Source organism: Pieris rapae, chromosome 18 (assembly GCF_905147795.1).
Source record: "Pieris rapae chromosome 18, ilPieRapa1.1, whole genome shotgun sequence".
NCBI lineage: Eukaryota > Metazoa > Arthropoda > Insecta > Lepidoptera > Pieridae > Pieris > Pieris rapae.
The window spans coordinates 1,319,327-1,340,099 of record NC_059526.1 but is presented as its reverse complement, the minus strand read 5'-3'; the positions used below and the strand labels follow the sequence as shown (position 1 = coordinate 1,340,099).

Here is a 20,773-nt window from a genome sequence, read left to right as displayed (position 1 = left end):
ATTTTTTAAACATAATAAAAAAGGGTACCAAGTAGAAACCTGAGGCTTACATCTAAGCTTTTGGATGTACCGCGCGCACATTCCAACTTGGTTAGCAAAGCGCCACTCACGCGAGCAATACAGATCATTAACAAAATTTCCATTGAGGTGGACCTATTTGTTTGTACGCTGGCTGAGTTCACAAGAGTTGCTTGCTATATTGTTAGTTATAAGATTTAGGAATTTAAGTTTAATTTTTTAATGTTTGTATGTAGGTTAGTTGGTATGGGTAATATAATGGAATTCTATCGCATTAGTTGTAACTGTAAAGATAGGAAAATTTAATGGAAAATAAATAAATAAATAAATAATTGTTGAATTTTTTATTTTTTATTTTTTTTATAAGGAGCAGACTAGGCCTAGTGGTTTCAGCGTGCGACTCTCTTACCTGAGGTCGTAGGTTCGATCCCCGGTGGTGCACCGTGGAGTTTCTTTCTATGTGTGCATTTAACCTTTGTTAGTCCAAGTCTTTGTGTAGAGGCTGTTTCAGAGCAGAAAAATCAGTGGCCTACGTAGTCCTGAAATGCAAGGCTGTGACGAACAGAAATCTTTGGAGTAGTGAGGTCGCTCCATGAAGCTGAGCTTCTGGAAAGAGTTAGGCTTGCTTAATTAGCCAGGATTTTATGTCCAACGGACGAAATGGGGATCTAAGTTCGGAAACCGTGTCCACACTACTACTAGCGTGTGTCAGGCACCGAAGGCTGATCACCTATTATTAGAATTTTTAACCTCAAAAAAGATATAGACTGAAGTTTTACGTGTATATCTTTCAGCTCCAGGCCAGCTCTTCCGACCGAAGTCCATATTGAAGAAAACAAATTCGTTTACTCTTACACGTGGTCTGGCACCTCCCACGCCCCAATCAACGTTGCCACACCCCTCTGTATACACTACTGTCACTGGCGCCGAGACCAGGTAATACAATATATTATAATTGAAAATTTGAAAAATTTGTGATCCTATTGAGTTTATTTACAGAATAATGTAATAAATGAAATGTCACATTGAAAACTCTTCTTTTTGGACACCCATAGGCTTCCCACCACCAAAAAGTTTTTAATATCTTGCCCAATAGCCCATAATAGACTGATTATTTGATACTTTATGTTAATAAAGTAATCTCTAAAATGATATATTCCAGAATACGCGCAGCATTCGAAGCCATCTTCAAAAGGTCCACACTTTTGCCAGATGTGGAAGGAGGATTGTCAGACCAAATGGGCAGTTTGCAACGCAGTCCTTCTATTAACAAGAAAGTTCAGTTGGTAAGAATTAACCTGCAAGTTATTGTATATTTAATATTGATCTTATATTCAATAAAGTGGTAAGCTGTGGTGAGATGCAATCATCAGGTTGTGAACTCCGGCTAATCTTATCTAAGGCAGAGGAAGTCGACAAGTGTCTGACAAAATTCCACTTACCTTCTCTTTTTGTGTTGTTTCACTTTTTTTAATATGTAATGCTGTTTAACCTACATGCTAAATATAAAGTAAATATGCCTAATCTATATTTAGTATCAGCAAACAATTAATTTATAGCCTGTTCTTCTACAAAAACCTCCTCTATAATTCTCCGATATTCTCCTTTTGTAGCGGTTCGAATCCACATTGGACCTGCTAATGCCTGCCTCACTTTTGTTTTCCAACGTTAAAGTTTTTACATAAGCGTATTAAATAATGTTAAAAAAACATTTTTCTGATATGTAGCCTAGAGAACGTGTGTGCGACATGTCACCCGAAGACCAAAAAGCTTGGGAGCAACTGGAGATGGCCAGAGAGATCGATTTTGATAAAATGTTGCAGATTGCTCGAAGACGGGATATGGTGAGTTAATTCTAAGTAGAATTAAGGCTGTGTTGAGAAAATTATCTTTTCAGTCATTTTTATTTTATTTTGGCTGTCGTTAAATGATATTATCAAAATTTATCTGGCTGTTCTACGTCTAGTTTTTTGTCATAGGGTTTTTGTACTGATTTTGTATAAAAAGTAATTTTTGTTGTGTGAGGAGTGGTTTTTATATACGCAAAGTTTTCCATACAAAATTTTGTCAAATTTCAAGTTTTCCCAAAAATGTAGTCAAAGATTATATTAATAAAAATTTCTACTTAAAGAGAAAACGTGCATCTAAGTATACGAATCAGAATTAGACTCAACCTAACTCTAACTCTCATACGTCAAAAGTGTCTTGGGTTTTGATATATACGTTATAAGTTTCAATAACGCGAAATTTACACTTAATTATAAAATTCCAGAACCCTGATGATACAGACTATGAAGACGAGACGCTATATCTGTGCCATATTGACCCTGCGCCATTCCAGCTCGTTGAACGGACTTCCTTACTCAAAGTAAGTTATTAAAAATTTAATGTATTGATATCTTATTTATATATTTCCAGTGCCCTGTGGTTCCCGCATTAATTCGATCGTAGCTCAAATATTTCGTTTTTATGATTTGGGTTTTAGGATATATATTCCTCATAACAAAGCAACAGAATGATGTTGTTCGTGATGACGAAAGTTTAATTTGAGATGAAATATCCGTTTTTAAAGAATTATAGAAAAGAGAAAATTCAATATGGCAGTTTCTATTGAAAAAGTTATTCGTTAAGTGTATCATTTGTCAATAATAAACTTAATATTTTTTTTTAAATATATATTTTCAGGTACATTCACTATTCTCTACGCTGGGCGTAAGCAGGGCTTATGTGACGGCAATTGGACGACTTATTGGAGTTGTTTCGCTCAAAGAGGTTCGTTATATACCGTAAAACAAAATAATTATAGAACATAAGGATTGAATATATGTATATGATAAAAATAAATACAATTAATTTTAAAATTCATTTCTTCAATCTCAAAATCGTCATAGTATTAGTAAAGTCGTCACGTACGTCATACAAAAATATTTAATATGTTTAGGACAATTACAATTATATAAATACCTCATATTACAGCTACGCAAAGCAATAGAAGACGTCAACTCTGGCGTCTTAACAGCGGCTAATCGTCCATCACCGCCTACCACTCCATCACCGGTGATGATCAAAGTGCATTCGCTTGAACCAGCACCGCCAAGTGACAGTGACACAGCGAGACTCACTAAATCATGAAAATAATTTATTGTAAGTTACCTTACTTCAAACTTATTCCAATTTACCTCCAAACTTACTCTAAATCCCCTCAAAGTATAACTTTAACTAACTCCAATTTACCTCAAAACATATTTTATACTTACTCTAATTTACCTCAAATTTATCTTAAACTTACCCTAATTTACCTCAAACTTATGTTACACTTACTTTTATTTACCTCACACTTATATTAAACTTCCTGTAATTTACCTAAAGTTTTACAACCTTCAATTCAGTTTACTTCTCAAAACTTATGTTTGTCTTATCTTGCTTGAGGGAAGTTTTCAGATGATACGGCACTAAAGGCTTACTTGAGTTATAAACAGTTAACGGATAATTAATCCGTTAATATTTAAATTCAACCTAAATCCCAGTATTGGGTTATTTGGTTTAGTTAATTTTAAGTATGTGTTACACAATAACCATTTATCTTTTCAGAAATGGATAAATCTGGACAAAGTGTCACAAATTCATATTAACAGTATTTTTGATAGTCATTTTCTATTACGGTGCTTTCATTAGATAATTATTAAACTATACAGTGTACACTCTATATAACGACACTACACTAACGACGACCCTATTTTGACGTTACGAAGAGTTAACGTTAAATGGAAAGAAGGAAAATCTATATTACAAAAAGAAAACGTTTATTCAGACTAGTGTCAGTAATTACATAAAAATGAATTTTTATTATAGTCTGATATTTTCGTCTGACTTCTTTTCTGCACCTGCCACTATGACGGTATAATTTCATGACTCTTATTGTCGACGCATTTTAAACTGAGTCGTCAGGAGATACTTCCTGACAATAGGGATGTGTACGCAATGCGAAATGTGGACCCGTTATCGATACTTAGCTACCTGCTTACGAGGGGTTGATACTTAATCGTGACCTTCATTTTTGAAGAATTAGAAAAGATAAAAACAGCCAGTTTCAGGGCCACATTACGATCTAAAAAGTTTATAAATGATTCTGTCGAAACAAGCATTTTATCTTACAAATTAAAAAAAGATTTTCAGATATTGATAAATTATTCCTATTAATACTTAACATCGATCATACTTCATGCATCTCTACAATTCTGACGCATATTTCCTTCCATAAAATTCCATTTAACTTTCCATAAAAACTGTAAGTGCGAGCGAGACAGACACATAAATATAATTTATGACCCGATGTTTCTGTTCATTATGCGTCGACTATACTTACAACTGTCTGCACGTTCAAGCAATCACAATTTTTTACAAAAAAAAATAATTTCTTATAAAGATAGGTACGTACGTAGTAAAGAACGTACACGAATTCGCAGTTTTAACTCAAAAAGTACTTTTTATTATTTTGTTGTAGTTATTGAAGGTGACTGTACAATAGTATCATTGTATAAAAGACAAGCTAAACGAACCGAAGCCGGGTGATTTTGAGGGGGGATTTTTAGGGGGTTTGAGATTATATCGACACGTTACATAGAGTTTACACTGTATATTTAACCGTTCGATTACATAAAATACCTATGTAAAACTCAAAATAATTAATATATCTTTAGGTATTTTTGTCGAACGGTATTTAGGCAGCATTTAAATATGAAAATCAGTAAATGTATGGTTGTGCTTGAAGCAAATTATTCTTGCATTTGAAGTATTAAACAAGCCGTTATGCGGACATGTACAGTGGTATCTCGACATATTTTTTTAGAATTTAAACTGTTACCAAAAAATATACCTACATTTTACCCCCTTATTAATAAACGTTGATATTATAAATAATTAATAGATATAGTATTGTCTTTTATTTACATAACTTTTACACATTTAAAGAAAAACACTTTTTTAACGGATTATAGATATGTATTATTATATTAGTCGATACCAACTCCGGGGAAATAAATACAGATAACACAACATTTTCTGCAGCTGTAATACTTTTTGACATTTAACACCTTTGTCTTCAGTCACCGTGACCACGCACGCTGTAAAGCACGCGAAACGTCGGTTTAAATTTAAAATTATGTACAAATAATTATAAGTTTAAATATAATAATACATATCTATAATCCGTTAAAAAAGTGTTTTTCTTTAATTAATAGATAGATAGTCTTACTATCGCGAGTGTCGAGAGGCCTTAAATATTACTTGAATTTTTTATGCAGTCATCACTATGACGTCTTTACAGCGAGGTGCCTAGTTCTGCGTGTAGTTTTTTATTCTCCGAATGTGGAATATCTGATATTTTGTTAGTTGTTCCTTTATTTGGTTATTCAATTCTAATTACAGTTCTACAAAACATATTTTACAATTTCTATTATTTACTAAAATTCCTACTTCTATACAATATTTAATAATAATATCTTTATTGGCTATTTCTAATTTCATTCTTTTATAAAGATGGATGGGACAGTCAAAAAGGATATGTGGAACATCTTCTGTGTATCCACATATACACTATACATGCTCTCTCATGCAAAAGTTATATGTTAGGGCACTCATATCGAGGTACCACGGTAATATGAAAGCATTATTTGTATTACTAAATGCAATATTTAAACGGCTTGTAGTATAAAAATTATCAAGGCTTGTGATCATAATAATCATTCCAAAACATTTAGTCGATAAGTCAACAATGCAATGAGTCAATTTTGGGTAGATCTTATACAAATTGTGTGAAAACTGTGTATGCCTATGCATATAAAACTATGAATTGTGCCATTTCTTCGCGATACTGACTATTTTACGATTATAGTAAAGGTAAAAATTATATACAGCCAAAATAATTGAATAAATAAATAAATATGTTTATAATAGAATTCAGCCGGGACCTTTGATTTTGGTCAATATAACCGGTTTGCTGTTCTAAACGATGTCTTCGTAAACGGTTTTGACTGTATATATATTGGTGCTAATTTTGTTGTATATATATTTGCTTGTTGAAACATTTTTTGTTACCAAGGCAGTACCTGCAAAAATTCGTAAGGCGCTTTTATAAATTATACAAATTTGTTTATAACAGTGTCAATTTATGTAACAATTCTATTCCTACATACCATTTTAACTCTAAAATAACACGAAAATGGTTTTTTGGTTATTTAATGTATTTATTTACAAAAAATACATACTCATAAACCAATACAGTGTTGTTCGAAATTAAATATAATAGTTACTGTAAACTTCGAGTGAGTTTGTTGAGTGTGATATAAAGATGTCGACAGTGTCAAAGGCTGTTAATATGTGTAATAGTGTGTGTATGCTTCTAGCCCTTGGTAGTATATAGATCTTATATTTTAACATAAGGCTGCTAAATTTGAGATTTTAGAATTAGCAAGAGACGTAAATGTATATTTTTGCTTTTATTGGCATTTTGCCCGTTTTTACGCTTTACATTATTTGGCTGGCAAAATATTTATTACAATATACTGTCGCGAAAATAATAAGGCGCTCTTGCCTTCGAATGTCTTCATGAATTATTTATTTATATAATTAAGAAGACTCCCAATATTATCTTAAATATGACCACTTTAAAACCGGAGTATAGAATATTCCAGAAAATGTATTTTTTTTATTTATTACATTTTGTAGGTTTTGACTTGTTTAACTACAAACCATTTTCAAGTTGTGTAACTATGATGTTTTAATTATTTATCACTCCACACACAACTCCACAAATAAAGTATTTCCGAACCAGTTCAAAAAAAAGAGTACATATTTTTAAAAGGCCTTCGCACTCGCGAGTGGCACATGAGTGTCCATGAGCGTTGGTATTCGGTAGCATCAGATGAGCCTATAAACTAAACTAAGCTTATTACAAGTTGCAAATATTTTCATATGTCAGCCAAAACATAGTTGTAAGTATAGATTGTTTAATTTGATACATTTTGTGATATGTTGCTTTTAATAAAGTGTTGTACGTTTTACTGTTTTTTATTTATAGTTAACCCTTCCTTATTGAATTAAATTATATTAATATAGTCTTGACATAAGTCAAAAGTTTTTTTTTGTATTATTAACATTCACTTTTAAATTGTTAGCAAAGAACATACACATTTAGATTGATTTAATATATAAAGAACTTTATTTTTCTAACAACTATACGAAAAGGACCGAGGGAAAGGAGGAGAACACGGCGCCCGAAAAAGGTGGATTGGTGAAATAGTACAGTAGCAGGAAGTGAATGGAGATGGACAGCCATGGACAGAGATTGTTGGATAAAGCTTTCCCCGGTGACCTTCCAATGAACGATATACCGGATATAAAAAATCTAGTGTTAACTAACAAAATTGTTTAAGTTGGTAATACAGATTTTGTGTGATCCCAGTCGTTCAAAATACAACTTAAATTATCTGTCTTCGTTATTCGTAAAAAAAAGTAGTTTGATCCAATAACACGCATTCTAGATCCTTCCTCATATAAAATAGATAATATCGATGGCGCTTTAGAATCACGACTGCAGAGGCCGCGGCAGAATAAATAGTTTTGTTTCCAAAACTTGAAACACTTTAACGTGTTTAAGTTTGTATAAAGTTTATGAAAAAATGTTTTGCGGCTAATATTGTACAGTCAGCGTTTAATTCCAAAGACTTAGTTTGCCATACCAGGTGCTATATGATTCTGATGTTCTTTTACCGCATTAACCTACATTCATTGCGATACTTACGACGAATTATCGCGTTTACACACTCGTCCTGCTCACTTACCTGCTCACTACAGCTGAATGTAAATGCGGCATATGAATGTAAAATTGTTTCACTGAATGAAATAGTAAAATAGGAAATTTTTGATTGTGATATTCAGGCCTTTTCTTACCAAATTCCATTATTATATTCGATATAAATATGTTGCATGGTAACGAAAAAAATAGCCAAGTTTATCTATATCTAAATTCATTATTGGAAAATACTGTTACCAATTAGAAAATATGTATAATGGGAAAAAAATTAAAGGAAAAAATACGCTGTAGCTGCTTAAAGTTTTTATTCTCACTATTTACTTAGAGCTATAATACTAGATCGCTTACATAATATTTACAATTTTATTATTAAGTACAGATTTTGTAATATTACTAATTAACCGCAGAAAATCTCCTGTAATTAATATTTCTGATCCACAAAAATCATTTGTTGCATCACCTGACCGAGTGAACTACAGATAATCAATATTACATAAACCAATTATTATTTACTTTGAAATAATGACTTATAATTCTCAAAAGGTCATTGGTAATATAATTTTACCTTTAAAATAAAACTATTCAATTTTCACTGACAGGAGTTGAACTTAGCGCTAAGTCTTCTATAGTGTATTAATACGATGGAAATATTTTTTTAACTTTAAAATTTAAGTTCTATAAGATTCTATGTGAGATAAAATACTTTCAGTCCAAATTTGAAGTGTGAAATATACCGTCACTCAACATCACACCGTCATATCTGATATAGGATATAGATACAGAAATTTGTTTTGTATTGTTTATACTATCTAGATTTCATAACATTTCGTGAGTCTAAAATATTTTACCAAGATTCGTCACACAAAGATATTTTTCATGTTTCCTTAGTAAATATACAAAACACGTTATCTATCTTAAATATAGATTATAATTAAAATCATATTTCATCGATTTTAATGACTTTACTAAATATAAATAATTATTTGTAATTTTTCAAATCAACAAATATTTACTTTTATTATCAATAAAAAAATATATCCCAAATCAAACAAGCGAGTATATTATTAATCGCTAAGTTTTAAGAGCTTCATTAGACTTATTGGAGTATCATAATAATAAAGTTTCAGTTGACATATACGCGCCTACAGAATATAGAACGTAGTAGGTATGACTGGCCTATGTCAATAAATTTTTGATATACGGATGTCACATAAATCTCGACAGTCTGTAGGTAATATATAAGAACTTGTTTATTGACTGTGATACCATGTACGTTGTGATATCAAATATCACATGATATTTTAAATAAACATTTTAAGTGGAAATATAAATAATTACTTTTTATAGATTAAGTTGATAATCACGTATGCGATAACTAAATCAAATTGATATTACTAAGTCAAGGTTATCATTTATAGTTAAAGAAATATGTACCTGACAGATGACATATCACATTCAATTTTGGATCTTAGGTAGGTACATCTTTCATTAAAAGTCGAGACTTAACGCTAAGTATGACTTCCATATGTCATTACTCATTTCCTCACATTGTTTTTCGTCACCGTATGAGCAATTATGCACATAAGTAGATAATTCCAGAATTGGAAACCACGTTCTCAGAGTTAAGAGCACTAGACAATGTTGATTATAACGGCAGAATAGATTTTATATAAAAATTTACTAATTAAATACAACATGTATGAGAAATGAATGTGTTAAATTTTTCAAATCTTTCAATTATTATAAATAAAATATTTAACGAATATTCTCTAAGTATCACTACATCACATAGTTTCCCTAAACGATATTAAATTAACTAGTTTAACCATTCAAAACCTAAATTACAATAACTTACACATCATTCTAGTTAACCTATGCAGAATTCACATACATTTAAAACTAAACAAATATGTTACATGTACAACGAGCTGTCAAATATTAAAACATTTTCCTGATGTTTGTGAAAACAAAGCGGCAACAATTCGGGACCCTGAGAGACACCATGAGCATACTAATATTAAGTACACCGAGACTCTTTGTAGAACAGACCATGGCCTTTCATAACGTCGGGCATATTTACAACCTTTCTACAATCATCCGTATGAATGATGTGTTGGTTGAGTCTTTTTAAGTAAACAATAGTTACGTTACTTAAACATTTTCAGCATCACATACACCCACAAGATTCGACCACCATATTAGGAAGCGTCTTCTGCGTCACAGTGTTATTTGAATCCATGTAGAGTAATTGTAACGAACTAAACGTGGTTGGGGCACAGCATGGCTTGAACTCTGCCCTTTTATCATTCGATACTGAATAAAAGTATTTCTGTAACAAAAATGATTACATTATATAGGACAAGAAAATTGCCGTGTCTTTGATTAAAAGTAGTACAGTGAAAATGTTTTTATTATACTATCTCGATTTCACATTTATTTAGGCGATATATTTTTAATGTCTGTATTTTTAGTTTAATTAAAAAAGGGGCTTCAACAGTAAAGCGTTTTCTTTCCCTGATGTATTTAACACCTAATTAAACACATATTCATAAAGGCACGTAACGTCAAAACAGTTGGAATTCAAGTTCCATTTTAAATGATAAAAACACTATAAAGCGTTGTTATAGTTAAAGGTTGTCTGTGAACTACTAAACAGCCCTGATCTGTCTACTCACCCTAATAATATTATGATGATAACTATCCGCTTTAGTCACAGCAGAAATTGGTAAACACGAGCCTTTGCAGAAGTAAGCATGGTACCCAGCTGGTCGTATGATCCAATCATCCCAACCCAGTTCCCGAAAGCTGACGTATAGGGGTTCCCGGCAACACTCACTGGTATTAGACCCACACTCTAGGGCGCGCCCCTGGCGTCGCTTACCAGCGTATTTAGTATATAGGACTAAGAATGGGCGATGTTTCTCGTGGAAGGAGAGCGGCGCTCGGCGCAACTGGAAGAAACGAATCTCATTAAACAAAAGTTCAAAGTGTTAGCTCTGCGTTATAATTAGGTTTAATATCTTATGTTGACAACGTGAATAATATTTAAATTGATAAAAATTTTAACTTTATTTAACATGACGATTTGTTATAAAATACAAGTTTTAATGTGACAAACATTTATAGGCAATCGAAGAGAAAAAAAATACATTGATTCATAAGTAATTAAATTTAAGGAAAATTGATTTTACAATGTGAGGGGACCAACTATAGACATCCAAACCTACACCGATTATCAATATCTAGATTCAAGAGTGTACACGAAATTTAGTAGTGCGACACGCGGGTTTCGTTATATGGAGATGTTAATTTAAAAAAAACATTTATGTGCCTTGAGGTGTCCAAAAATATGAATTTTCCGGTAATGTCATATATACACTTAACTAACCTGACAAGTTCTGCACGCAACATGCAACGTATGGAGCCTCTCTCGTCCCTCCAACCAGACCCTGACTGCCCAAGCCAGTTCCACACGCACCCAGCCCTCACCAATATCAGTCTCTTTGATGGCGATCGGCTTTGTCTTTTTGAATTGCTGCTGACTATCCCAATGAGCTGCCTCCGATATTACAAAGGTCTGGTTGTATTCGTCAAAGGGATCACGTTCCTAAACAATATTGTTTGATGATTAAAAAAAAATCATAATAATGTGATAGTTCCTTATTATGATAGGTGCATTGACTAAGCTATAATTACGGTTTAACTTGATTTGGTTGAAATTATAACTGAGGAGAACATACCTTATAAAACCATAGTTCAACAACGGTAACTTCTTCTGGTTCCACATCCGGCGGAAGTTCGAATTGTAAGCAGGTGAACGGATATCGGCCGGAAGTAAGACACTCCCCTGTAACAATGATATTACAATAAGTCAACAATTCACAATCGCTTCGTCAATATTCCAGGACGTGTTAAATGTTTTATATAGACTGAAGGAAAACCTCATAAGAGCCCTATATTGTTTATAAAAGACAAAAGTTCCGGCGAAAGAGTAGTTGTTTTGTAGCAGAAGACCATTGATATATATATTATAGATATGTATTATTAAATAACGCAAAGAAGCTACATCTATGTTACTATAATTAATATGATTACAATCAAGTTTATGGTATTTACAATTTTCTTTTCGTATAATATGTATTTTAGTTTGTCAATAATTATTTTTGAACATTGCACGGAGATACTCACAGTTTACAATGTTGTTTTTAATCTACGCAATTCCAATTCGGTCTTTAACATCACCTAACTTTTATTATTAAACAAAATCACGTCTTGAACTCGTGCGCACATTGACACTGATAACTTTATTGCGCCTATATAAATTGCGATAAATACGGAAGAAAAAGATATTATCAACAAGTAGTTCCCAGCAGCAATTTACGTAGTGAAGTAAAGTTTGCGCATCCTGTCTGGATATATGCAGGTTAGGGGTGATCAAACTTAAAACCAATTTGATAACAAATATTTTGATTATTCGTATATAATACATTATGATAGGACCTAATTGCTGGTAATTATTATTTTTTAATGCACGAGAGATTAAATAAAACATTTTATATAGTATATATATAAACTATATACAGTGGTGGAAATAAAAATTGAGATTTTTTTCATAAACTTGTCAAGGCATTAGAGCCTTCATAAATCTAGAACGCACCTATGAACTCATTGATCAAAAATAACTCACAAATTGGTTAAACGCATAAAAGCTAGTCGCTTATCGGACGCGGCCTTTGTGGCGCTCCTTGGTCCAATTAGTGAAGGGTCACTGTGTTCACAGGCCCTTAATTAAGATCCGGATCGTATTGTAAAGTATTTATAGATATAGTTTAGTTAAACAAATATATAAGGCTTAAACACTATGCCAACATATAGTGAAAATAATGGATTTAAAAAATATGTATAATCATGAATAGAGCAGTGTTGGCCTAGTCGTAGGTTCGATCCTGGCTGTGCACCAATGGACTTTCTATGTGCGCATTTAACATTTGCTCGAACGGTAAAGGAAAACATCGTGAGGAACCGACATGTCTTAGACACAAAAAGTCGACGACGTATGTCAGGCTATAGAGGCTGATCACCTTCTTGCCTATTAAATTTAAAATGATCATGAAACAGATTCAAAAATCTGAGGTCAAGACCTAAAAGTGGTTGTAGCACCACTGAGGTGTGTATAATCATCGATTAGTAAATTATATCTAATCATTAACCACTCGCGACATTGCCTGAGGGTTTTTACCCGGCGCGCTTGCCTCTCCAATAAAACAAAAGTAGTTCATATTATATAAGTGTAAAAAAAATTTCTTGAGGTAAGACTTTTTTTATGTAAGACTTATTAAGAAGGAACTTATGCTGAAGCCAACTGGAAAAAACTACTTGGTAACTATTAAGGTACATATTTACAAGCAATACTATATCGTTTTACTAGAAGTTTTTTGTGGTATTATTTTACTGACCATTAAGTTATCTTCGTCTATATAAAGAATATTAACCTTGAAGATAATATTAAAAAACACGGATTAAGTAATTAATATACTTAAGGCAATGCACTTGAGATAAAGCTAATGTTATATATAATTGAAACTTTAATTCAGAGCTCTCTTTATAAGAATTCTCACCAGACTGAAAGTTAAAAAAAGGGCCTTGACAATGGCAATATTTTTTTTATAGAACAGGGGGCAAACGGACTGAAGGCTCACCTGATGTTAAGTGATACCGCCGCCCATGGACACTCTCAATGCCAGAGGTGAGTGCGCTGCCGGCCTTTTAAGAATTATGAGGTGGAAAAAGGGCTGTGTGCGTACTACTTTGTCTTTGAACGTCCTTGAGAAAATTAAGAGAATAAATTTTATTACTTACAATAAAAATTTCTCAGCAACTTGACTTACGAGTTTATACCGCATTTCATTAGTTCTAAGAATAGTACAAAACAGCCTTTAAATCTTCAGCGTTTTCTTTCCAAATGCCAGAAATTCAGTCTCAAAAAATATTTTCTGAATTCGGCATATGTGCTATGGCAAAATTAATTAAAATTAGTTGATTTTTCATAATAAAAATCTGGAAAAGTCGCAAGGTAAAAAAATGTTACAATACTGTTGAACCCGGATGAGTGTTAAAAATTAATTAGATAGTTTATCGTTATTTAGTGAAAATATAGTTAAGGTCAAAAATCAGCCTATATGTTATCTCGTCTGTCGCGTACGCTTTATAAAGGTTGTCACGTATACCGAAAACAAAAGACCAATTCCATTCGACGCCTACGCTTGTGGCAACCCTAAATAGGAGATGTTTTAACTAATTTTAAGCATGAATGTTCAGATCTGGAACTATCGACTTGTTCTACAGTTGCCGAAAGTGTATTAAAATAGTAATATATACTTTTGATTTATATTTTTAAAATTATGAATACATTTTACATAAAAATCACTAATAATCATAATATAAACAAATAAGTGTTAGATCACACTATTTTATTAAATGGTAACTGATAGTTATAGTCGAAAAAAAACCGCATTTTATAATAAAATAACCCCTAATTTTTGTGTGTTACGGGCGGTTCAACCCTAATTTTACTTTTAGATACTTCATACAAAAATACATACAATTTTCATCCCTCTACGATCAACCCCTATTGTTTTTATAGTAGATAGTTATTATATATTCGTTAAAAAAAATGTTCCTAGAATTAATATACAATATAACTAAACAAACATCGATTTCAAAGTGTAAAACAACCACGGATACCCGACTTAGTTCAAATAAAATTGGAACTCAAATATCACCGTTGACAACCCTAAAAATTCCACTGAGACGTCACTCATCGACGGCGTGATCACTACCTCAAGCTACGTGTTAGATAAGTTTGCATTGTCGATGTGTCACACACGCTATGACGAGACAAGTTCCGACATACGTCACCACAAAACGTCATTTTAGCTATAGTGCTATTTTATACCATAAAACGGTTATTCAGTAGTTTAACTAGTTTTCACAGAGTAATACACATTGTCTTTGCGATAGAAATTTTAAATGAATTATATTTTTCTGTCGAAGACTGTTATAAACTAAAAAAAAAAGATTTTCAGTCAACATCACATGACAAAGGGCAGTGCCATGTACTGCCTTGAAGGTATAATTATTCCTATGCAATTTTTTTAGATTATATGTCAATGTGGATGATTTTCGAATAATTCTCAAATCGTCGAAATTTGCAACGCGCCTTTTGTCTGTAAAATTGAACTTTAAATTGTAGGTTGAACATGTAGATAGCTTAATATGTGTTCATAATCATGTGTGTAGCACGCGTTTCATATCTATCACCATTTTGATAAAAACTCTCATTAATAGATCGGTGTGGGGTCAATAGTTCATTTAATAATTGGTTTTTTAATTGCTCACATTTCGCTCCATTTTGATAACGAAAGATCCGTCTCCAAAAAACTATGCTAAAATTTCACGCAATATAATTTATTTTTTTACCCAGGTAAAGGCATCATACTACTCAGAGAACCGGGTGAGAACTCACTAAAAGGGCTTAACATGAAATCCTGAGCTAATATCTTTCCCTACAAATTAGCATTAGTGGATCACGCTGGTCAAAAGGGTTCCTCTAAACAGGCCCTTGGGGAGGGAAATCGCATTTTTATAGGACAATATGTTGTACCTAAATCACTTTGAAATCTAACCTTACCATGTTGTAAAAGATAAGTCTCACTCATACTTTAGCCTGAGAATGCCAAGAAATTGTAATTTTCTAACTAAACGCTACGCTCTTCCAATAGATGTCTGTTGAAAATTCCATCCCACAGCTCATCCTTCATAGGCAATTCATTCAGAATTTCCGCCATTAAACTTTGGAATATGCTGCCCGACTCCATATAATTGGCTTCCCTATCATCTTTTAAAACTCTTCTATATAAATCTTTCCAAATCTTATCCTATCCTGATCAATCGTGACCTGTTTGAATGAATTCTTAAGATTAGCTCTTTAGTTTTTAGTTAGTTATTAACATTATATTTTTTGTTTTTGTTAAGATTAAGGTTGTATATATAAATATTTTTTTATATAACATTTGGACTTTGGTTGCGTACTTCTTGAACCATTATAATTTTCTTTAGTTCTTTTCTTACTGGGGTTGCCTGGAAGAGTTCGCTTATTAGCGATAAGGCCGCCCGTTGCATGCCTTTTAATTTTTATGTATATTTGTGTTTCTTTCATAAGTAAAAGTACTGTAACGAAGTGTGAATAAATTAATAATTGAGACGAGTGAGAAGGTTGGAATTTAGCAAATCATTCCCTAATATAATTTCTATTAAAACTCCTCATAAAATGATAATAGTTATGTATTGCTGATAACTTGTAGTACAATTACTCCAATTGTAAATACAGATAACAAATGATTAAAAATCGGTTTCTGAACACGCGCTTACACATGGTAGTAGTGTGACCATATTTGACCCATATAATCGTTTTTTTTTGTATTAATTAAACAACTGTTAGATAAAAGAATACAACATTTGTACATATGATAGTAATTGCTATATTTGAAGATGGTTTATAACTTTAACATGGTTTTGGTATAAAACAATTGAATTACAGAATAATAATAAAACGACTTAAAATATATTACTAATGAAACGTTTTGATTATTTGGTTCAAAGTACAGCTAAAAATATAAACAGTACAAAAATGCAGAGGCCGCAAAAAAAAATTCGCGCGTTCAAAAGTCCATAGTTCAATAACAACAAGTGGATCTAGTAAACTAATTGTTACATCAGAATATATGACCATTGCTAGATTAAATAATAAAAATTAAATGTTACGCTTCTTATGTATAACTTAGTCCATCTGTTACCCGCTTTACAACGCATTTTGCTTTAAGTGTTTGTATTAATAGACTAAAAACTGACTAAATAATCTTAGTCAGTTATGAATGGCTTAAACCAAGCCATGGTTCATTTTTGTGCTAAATGTGTTTTACAGTTATAGTTAGGTCATACTTTTTGATATGGAATCTGCAAATTGAATAAATCAAAATCAAACCATAAATTATTCAATTATATTGGTAATTATGTACCATAAAAGCAGTGTTGGCCTAATGGCTTCAGCGTGCGACTCTCATACCTGAGGTCGTAGGTTCGATCCCCACCAATGGAGTTTCTTTCTATGTGCGCATTTAACATTTGCTCGAACGGTGAAGGAAAACATCGTGAGGAAACCGACATGTCTAAGACCCAAAAAGTCGACTAAACAGATTCAGAAATCTGAGGCCAAGACCTAAAGAGGTTGTAGCACCACTGATTAATTTTTTTAAAAACATTTAAAAATGATTAAATAAGAAATTTGCAATTTGCTATCAGTTTTTGATTTGGAAACTGGTCTGGATCTAACCAATTGTTTCACTTGACATATCGAAACGAAATGTCATAATAATAAAGTAAATAACGCTTAGTATCAGCGGGATACAATTCAAATGGGATCAAATGGAAGCACGCACTTAAATTCTTTTAAGGCTATTTCTATTCATAATTGATTATAATGTAGTTAAATTCATTAATGTTACTAACCAAAAAACACATTAAACTGTTTATTTTTCAATATTTGAATCTTATTTTAACCTAATACCAACAATAAATTACCTATCAATAGACAAATATTAGTCTTAACGACCAATATAAACGATATATGATTTGAAAATAATCTAATATAATCGTAGAGGACCTACGATTTTGCGTAGAACAGCAAGCAGAAGGTCTACGACTCGTAGCCACAACAACATTTTTCTTACGATTTATAAAAATTACAAATTGGATTTGGACTGTGAAAAATTTATAATCCACCCAAATCATAATACATAATATAATTGATACAGTTAGATAAATATATATATATATATAAAGTATAATCCGATAATAAACAGTAATTAGATAGTATAATCTCATGCTTCCTATTATAATATATTAGTCTTAGATAAATACTATAATAATGCTTTTATTAGATAAGAATTAAGATAAGCACATATACTAAAGGGAAGGAATAAAATGAATAATATATTACTATTCCCATATTATCTATATGGAGTATTTAATCAACTTCTTAGTAATAATAATAATAATAAAACAGATTAAATACGACTTCGACGATTTCGACTTGATTTATAAATTTGTATGTTTACAAAAAATACCATATATTGTGTTAACGTAATAAAATTACTTAACTAATTACTATAAGTATAAATCTTTGCATATTCTCCAATATTGAGTTTATTATAATATCTTAAGCCCTCATATTTTTACCTTCAACTGGGAATATAATCTTCTGTTCTGTTCTGCCATAATAATCATCAAATTCTGGCGGTTTATCAGTACCATGGCTTAACGTCTGGCCCTGGGCAACCGGCATCGGTAGACTATTCACCGGCACAGCCACAGCTGGCTTCTTACTGAGCCTCAGTTTCTTAAGAATCTGTTGCTTGATGAACTGGATTCTCGCCTCCGTCAGTTCAGTGATACTTAGGTCCCCTTTCGCACAGTTCCCACACGTCCCCATCTCCCCCCACGTTATGCTTAAGCTAACTAGAACAAAAAACACGATTGCACGGTTCATCGCGGCAATTTCCTTCGTCTCAGACAATTGAAATATGAAAGAAGATCTAGACACATGCGTGCGGTGTAACGTACGATACGCGACTGACAGCGCTCGCGCCACCTCCATATATTTATACAGATACAGATTTTCCCAAGTCCAAAGGGGTGTTCCGTAAAATTTAACGATAAGAACATTCTTCTTAGCTTGAGGTCACAGATAGTAAGTACAGCTCATGGACAATGGACTGTAGATACCAGAACAAATTATTTAGCTGCGTTGTTTTGTTTTATTGACCTGAGAGGTATGATTTTAATAGTTTAGCGTTAAGAGGTCGCTAGAGATTTATAATTCTGTTGCTAAATCAAAAATTTAGTTTTAGTATATATATAATAATTTTTACTAAAAAATATTTTTTTAATAACTTAATTGATTAGTAATAGTATTGAGAGCAACTTTTTCTTAGTAATAAGCTCAGAAGTCTATTGGAATTTAATTAAAAAAACAGTAAATGTAACTTATAGTTATTTTCCGATAAAAAAATAAGTGATGAATTTCAAAATTATTTTCTTAGCCCGATCCGAAAACACGTGTGATTGTTTTTAGAGTTATAGATTAGTGCAAAGGCCAAAGAGAGACCTAATTCCTGGCTATTGCCTCCTAAATTTCAACGTTCATTAACCTAAGATAAAAGTTCAAATCGTTGCGAAGTTAATAAAACATAAGAAAGCTATTAACGATAATAATCACATGACAACGTGTAAGACTGTTATGATTAGGCACGATTTTAACGTCATGTCAAAGGGACCTTGAATTTTTAAGTCGCAAAAATTGTCGTATTTTTTACCATACATTTCTCAAAATAGAGTGTATAGAGTTTAAGCTCGTTCATAATCCAAAATTAAATATTTTGTTAAAACTAAGGCTATAAGGCTTTTTAATATCTATAAGTTTAGTCGACATGACAGGAGACCGAAGAGCTGGTAATCTTCGGAAGCTTGCCTTAAGAGACTCCTTTTAATAATATATTTTAGTTATTTTATTTTAGGGTTAGTTATTTTTCATTTTTTAGTGAATTATTGTAATTAGAACTTGTGCAATTTAATTTATATATATATATATATTAATTGTAAGTTTTTTTATATAGAACAGGGGGCAATTGGGCAGGAAGCTCACCTGATCTTAAGTGATACCGCCACCCATGGACACTCTTAATGGCAGAGGGCTCGCGAGTGCGTTGTCAGCCTTTTAAGACAAACCTTTTTAAAAACGCGCAGTTTTGGAACGGCGCGGCGGACATCGATGTGATTCCAGCTTCTAGGACAACTGGAGCGACCAAAAATGAGGCAAGGATTTTTAAATTGATTTCGACTGGATTTTAGAATCTCTACTAGTTAGAGTGGTATAGTCATTAGCCAGCATGTTTCATTCAACAAAGCCGCGGACTCCCAGGATTTTCTATCGGGACAAACCTTGTACCTGCGAACCCAAAACTATTGCATTACTTAGACATTCAAGCCTTTGTTATCATCTATGGAGGCGGCAACCAATCTTGTTCCACCACTTAATAAAATGATAAAACCAAGTTTTCTCATTTTCGGCAGTTCATGACCCCTACAGCATCTGACAGGCGCCTGACAGATAACACTGATGTTAATTAATTCCGTTATTAATAACAATGATAAATAACATTTGGTTGAACCAATCATTATTGTATTATGCGAAATAAGGAAATGTTGCGTTATTTGTTGTGAGTGGTTGGTTATTTAAAAATTACACGAACGAGTACGTAATGATTTTATTTGAACCTTGATTTGTTTACAATGTATCTTACATACCGCGATTTCTACAAAACACTTCTTTGGACATAGTATCGCAGGAGATGCAATTATCGCGCACTGTTTATTGTATGTATTGACAAATTCGACTAATAATGTAAAATGTAAATTTCCTTTAAAGATAAATTTGCGCGCTAATGTGTGTGGAAGAATATGCGAACTTACGATTGTACCCACCTTACACATTTTTGTAACATTCTTACAATAAATTATTATTATTGTTTTTTTATTGAATTATTCCGGCTTTGAGTCGTGCCAACCCCATAGGTCACTAGAATTAACCTATGACAATAGTTTTTCTGGTCAGTCAATCCCCTTCGTAGTAGGAGTGCCATGCTGTTGCTTTCGGCCTTCAGCCAAATGTGCAGGCACGTTCGGAGCAGTGCTCTGACTCTCATGATGATGCTCTGAAATGCTGAGAGCAAACTGGCGTGAAGTGATGCAATAGGTTCATTTTATGTATTCGCTTCTCGTCCGGTGAGACTTTCGGAGTCTAACACTTACCCCGTCAAAGTATGA

At 32.4% G+C, this 20,773-nt stretch overlaps 2 protein-coding genes across 4 annotated transcripts in view; one reads left to right on the top strand and one right to left on the bottom strand.

The window, feature by feature from the left end:
- The window catches only part of LOC110991603 (chloride channel protein 2), a 54,387-nt gene extending 49,806 nt beyond the window's left edge, over window positions 1-4,581 (top strand). For all 3 annotated transcript variants that reach the window (XM_022257034.2, XM_022257033.2, XM_022257035.2), the window contains exons 18-24: window positions 813-954; window positions 1,181-1,304; window positions 1,746-1,862; window positions 2,291-2,386; window positions 2,704-2,790; window positions 2,995-3,162; window positions 3,610-4,581. In XM_022257034.2, coding sequence (XP_022112726.1) covers window positions 813-954; window positions 1,181-1,304; window positions 1,746-1,862; window positions 2,291-2,386; window positions 2,704-2,790; window positions 2,995-3,150 — 722 coding nt within the window. In that variant the 3' untranslated portion in view covers window positions 3,151-3,162; window positions 3,610-4,581. The remainder of the gene's footprint in view (window positions 1-812; window positions 955-1,180; window positions 1,305-1,745; window positions 1,863-2,290; window positions 2,387-2,703; window positions 2,791-2,994; window positions 3,163-3,609) is intronic.
- Window positions 4,582-8,864: 4,283 nt separating this feature from the next.
- Window positions 8,865-18,510, bottom strand: LOC110991618 (inhibin beta B chain). The gene is made up of 5 exons (XM_022257060.2): window positions 18,128-18,510; window positions 11,572-11,678; window positions 11,220-11,438; window positions 10,507-10,782; window positions 8,865-10,160 (listed from the first exon to the last, which is right to left on the bottom strand). Exons 1-5 carry the CDS (start codon window positions 18,435-18,437, stop codon window positions 9,999-10,001), a joined length of 1,074 nt encoding a protein of 357 aa, XP_022112752.2. The 5' UTR covers window positions 18,438-18,510; the 3' UTR covers window positions 8,865-9,998.
- Between the last annotated feature and the right edge of the window lie 2,263 nt (window positions 18,511-20,773).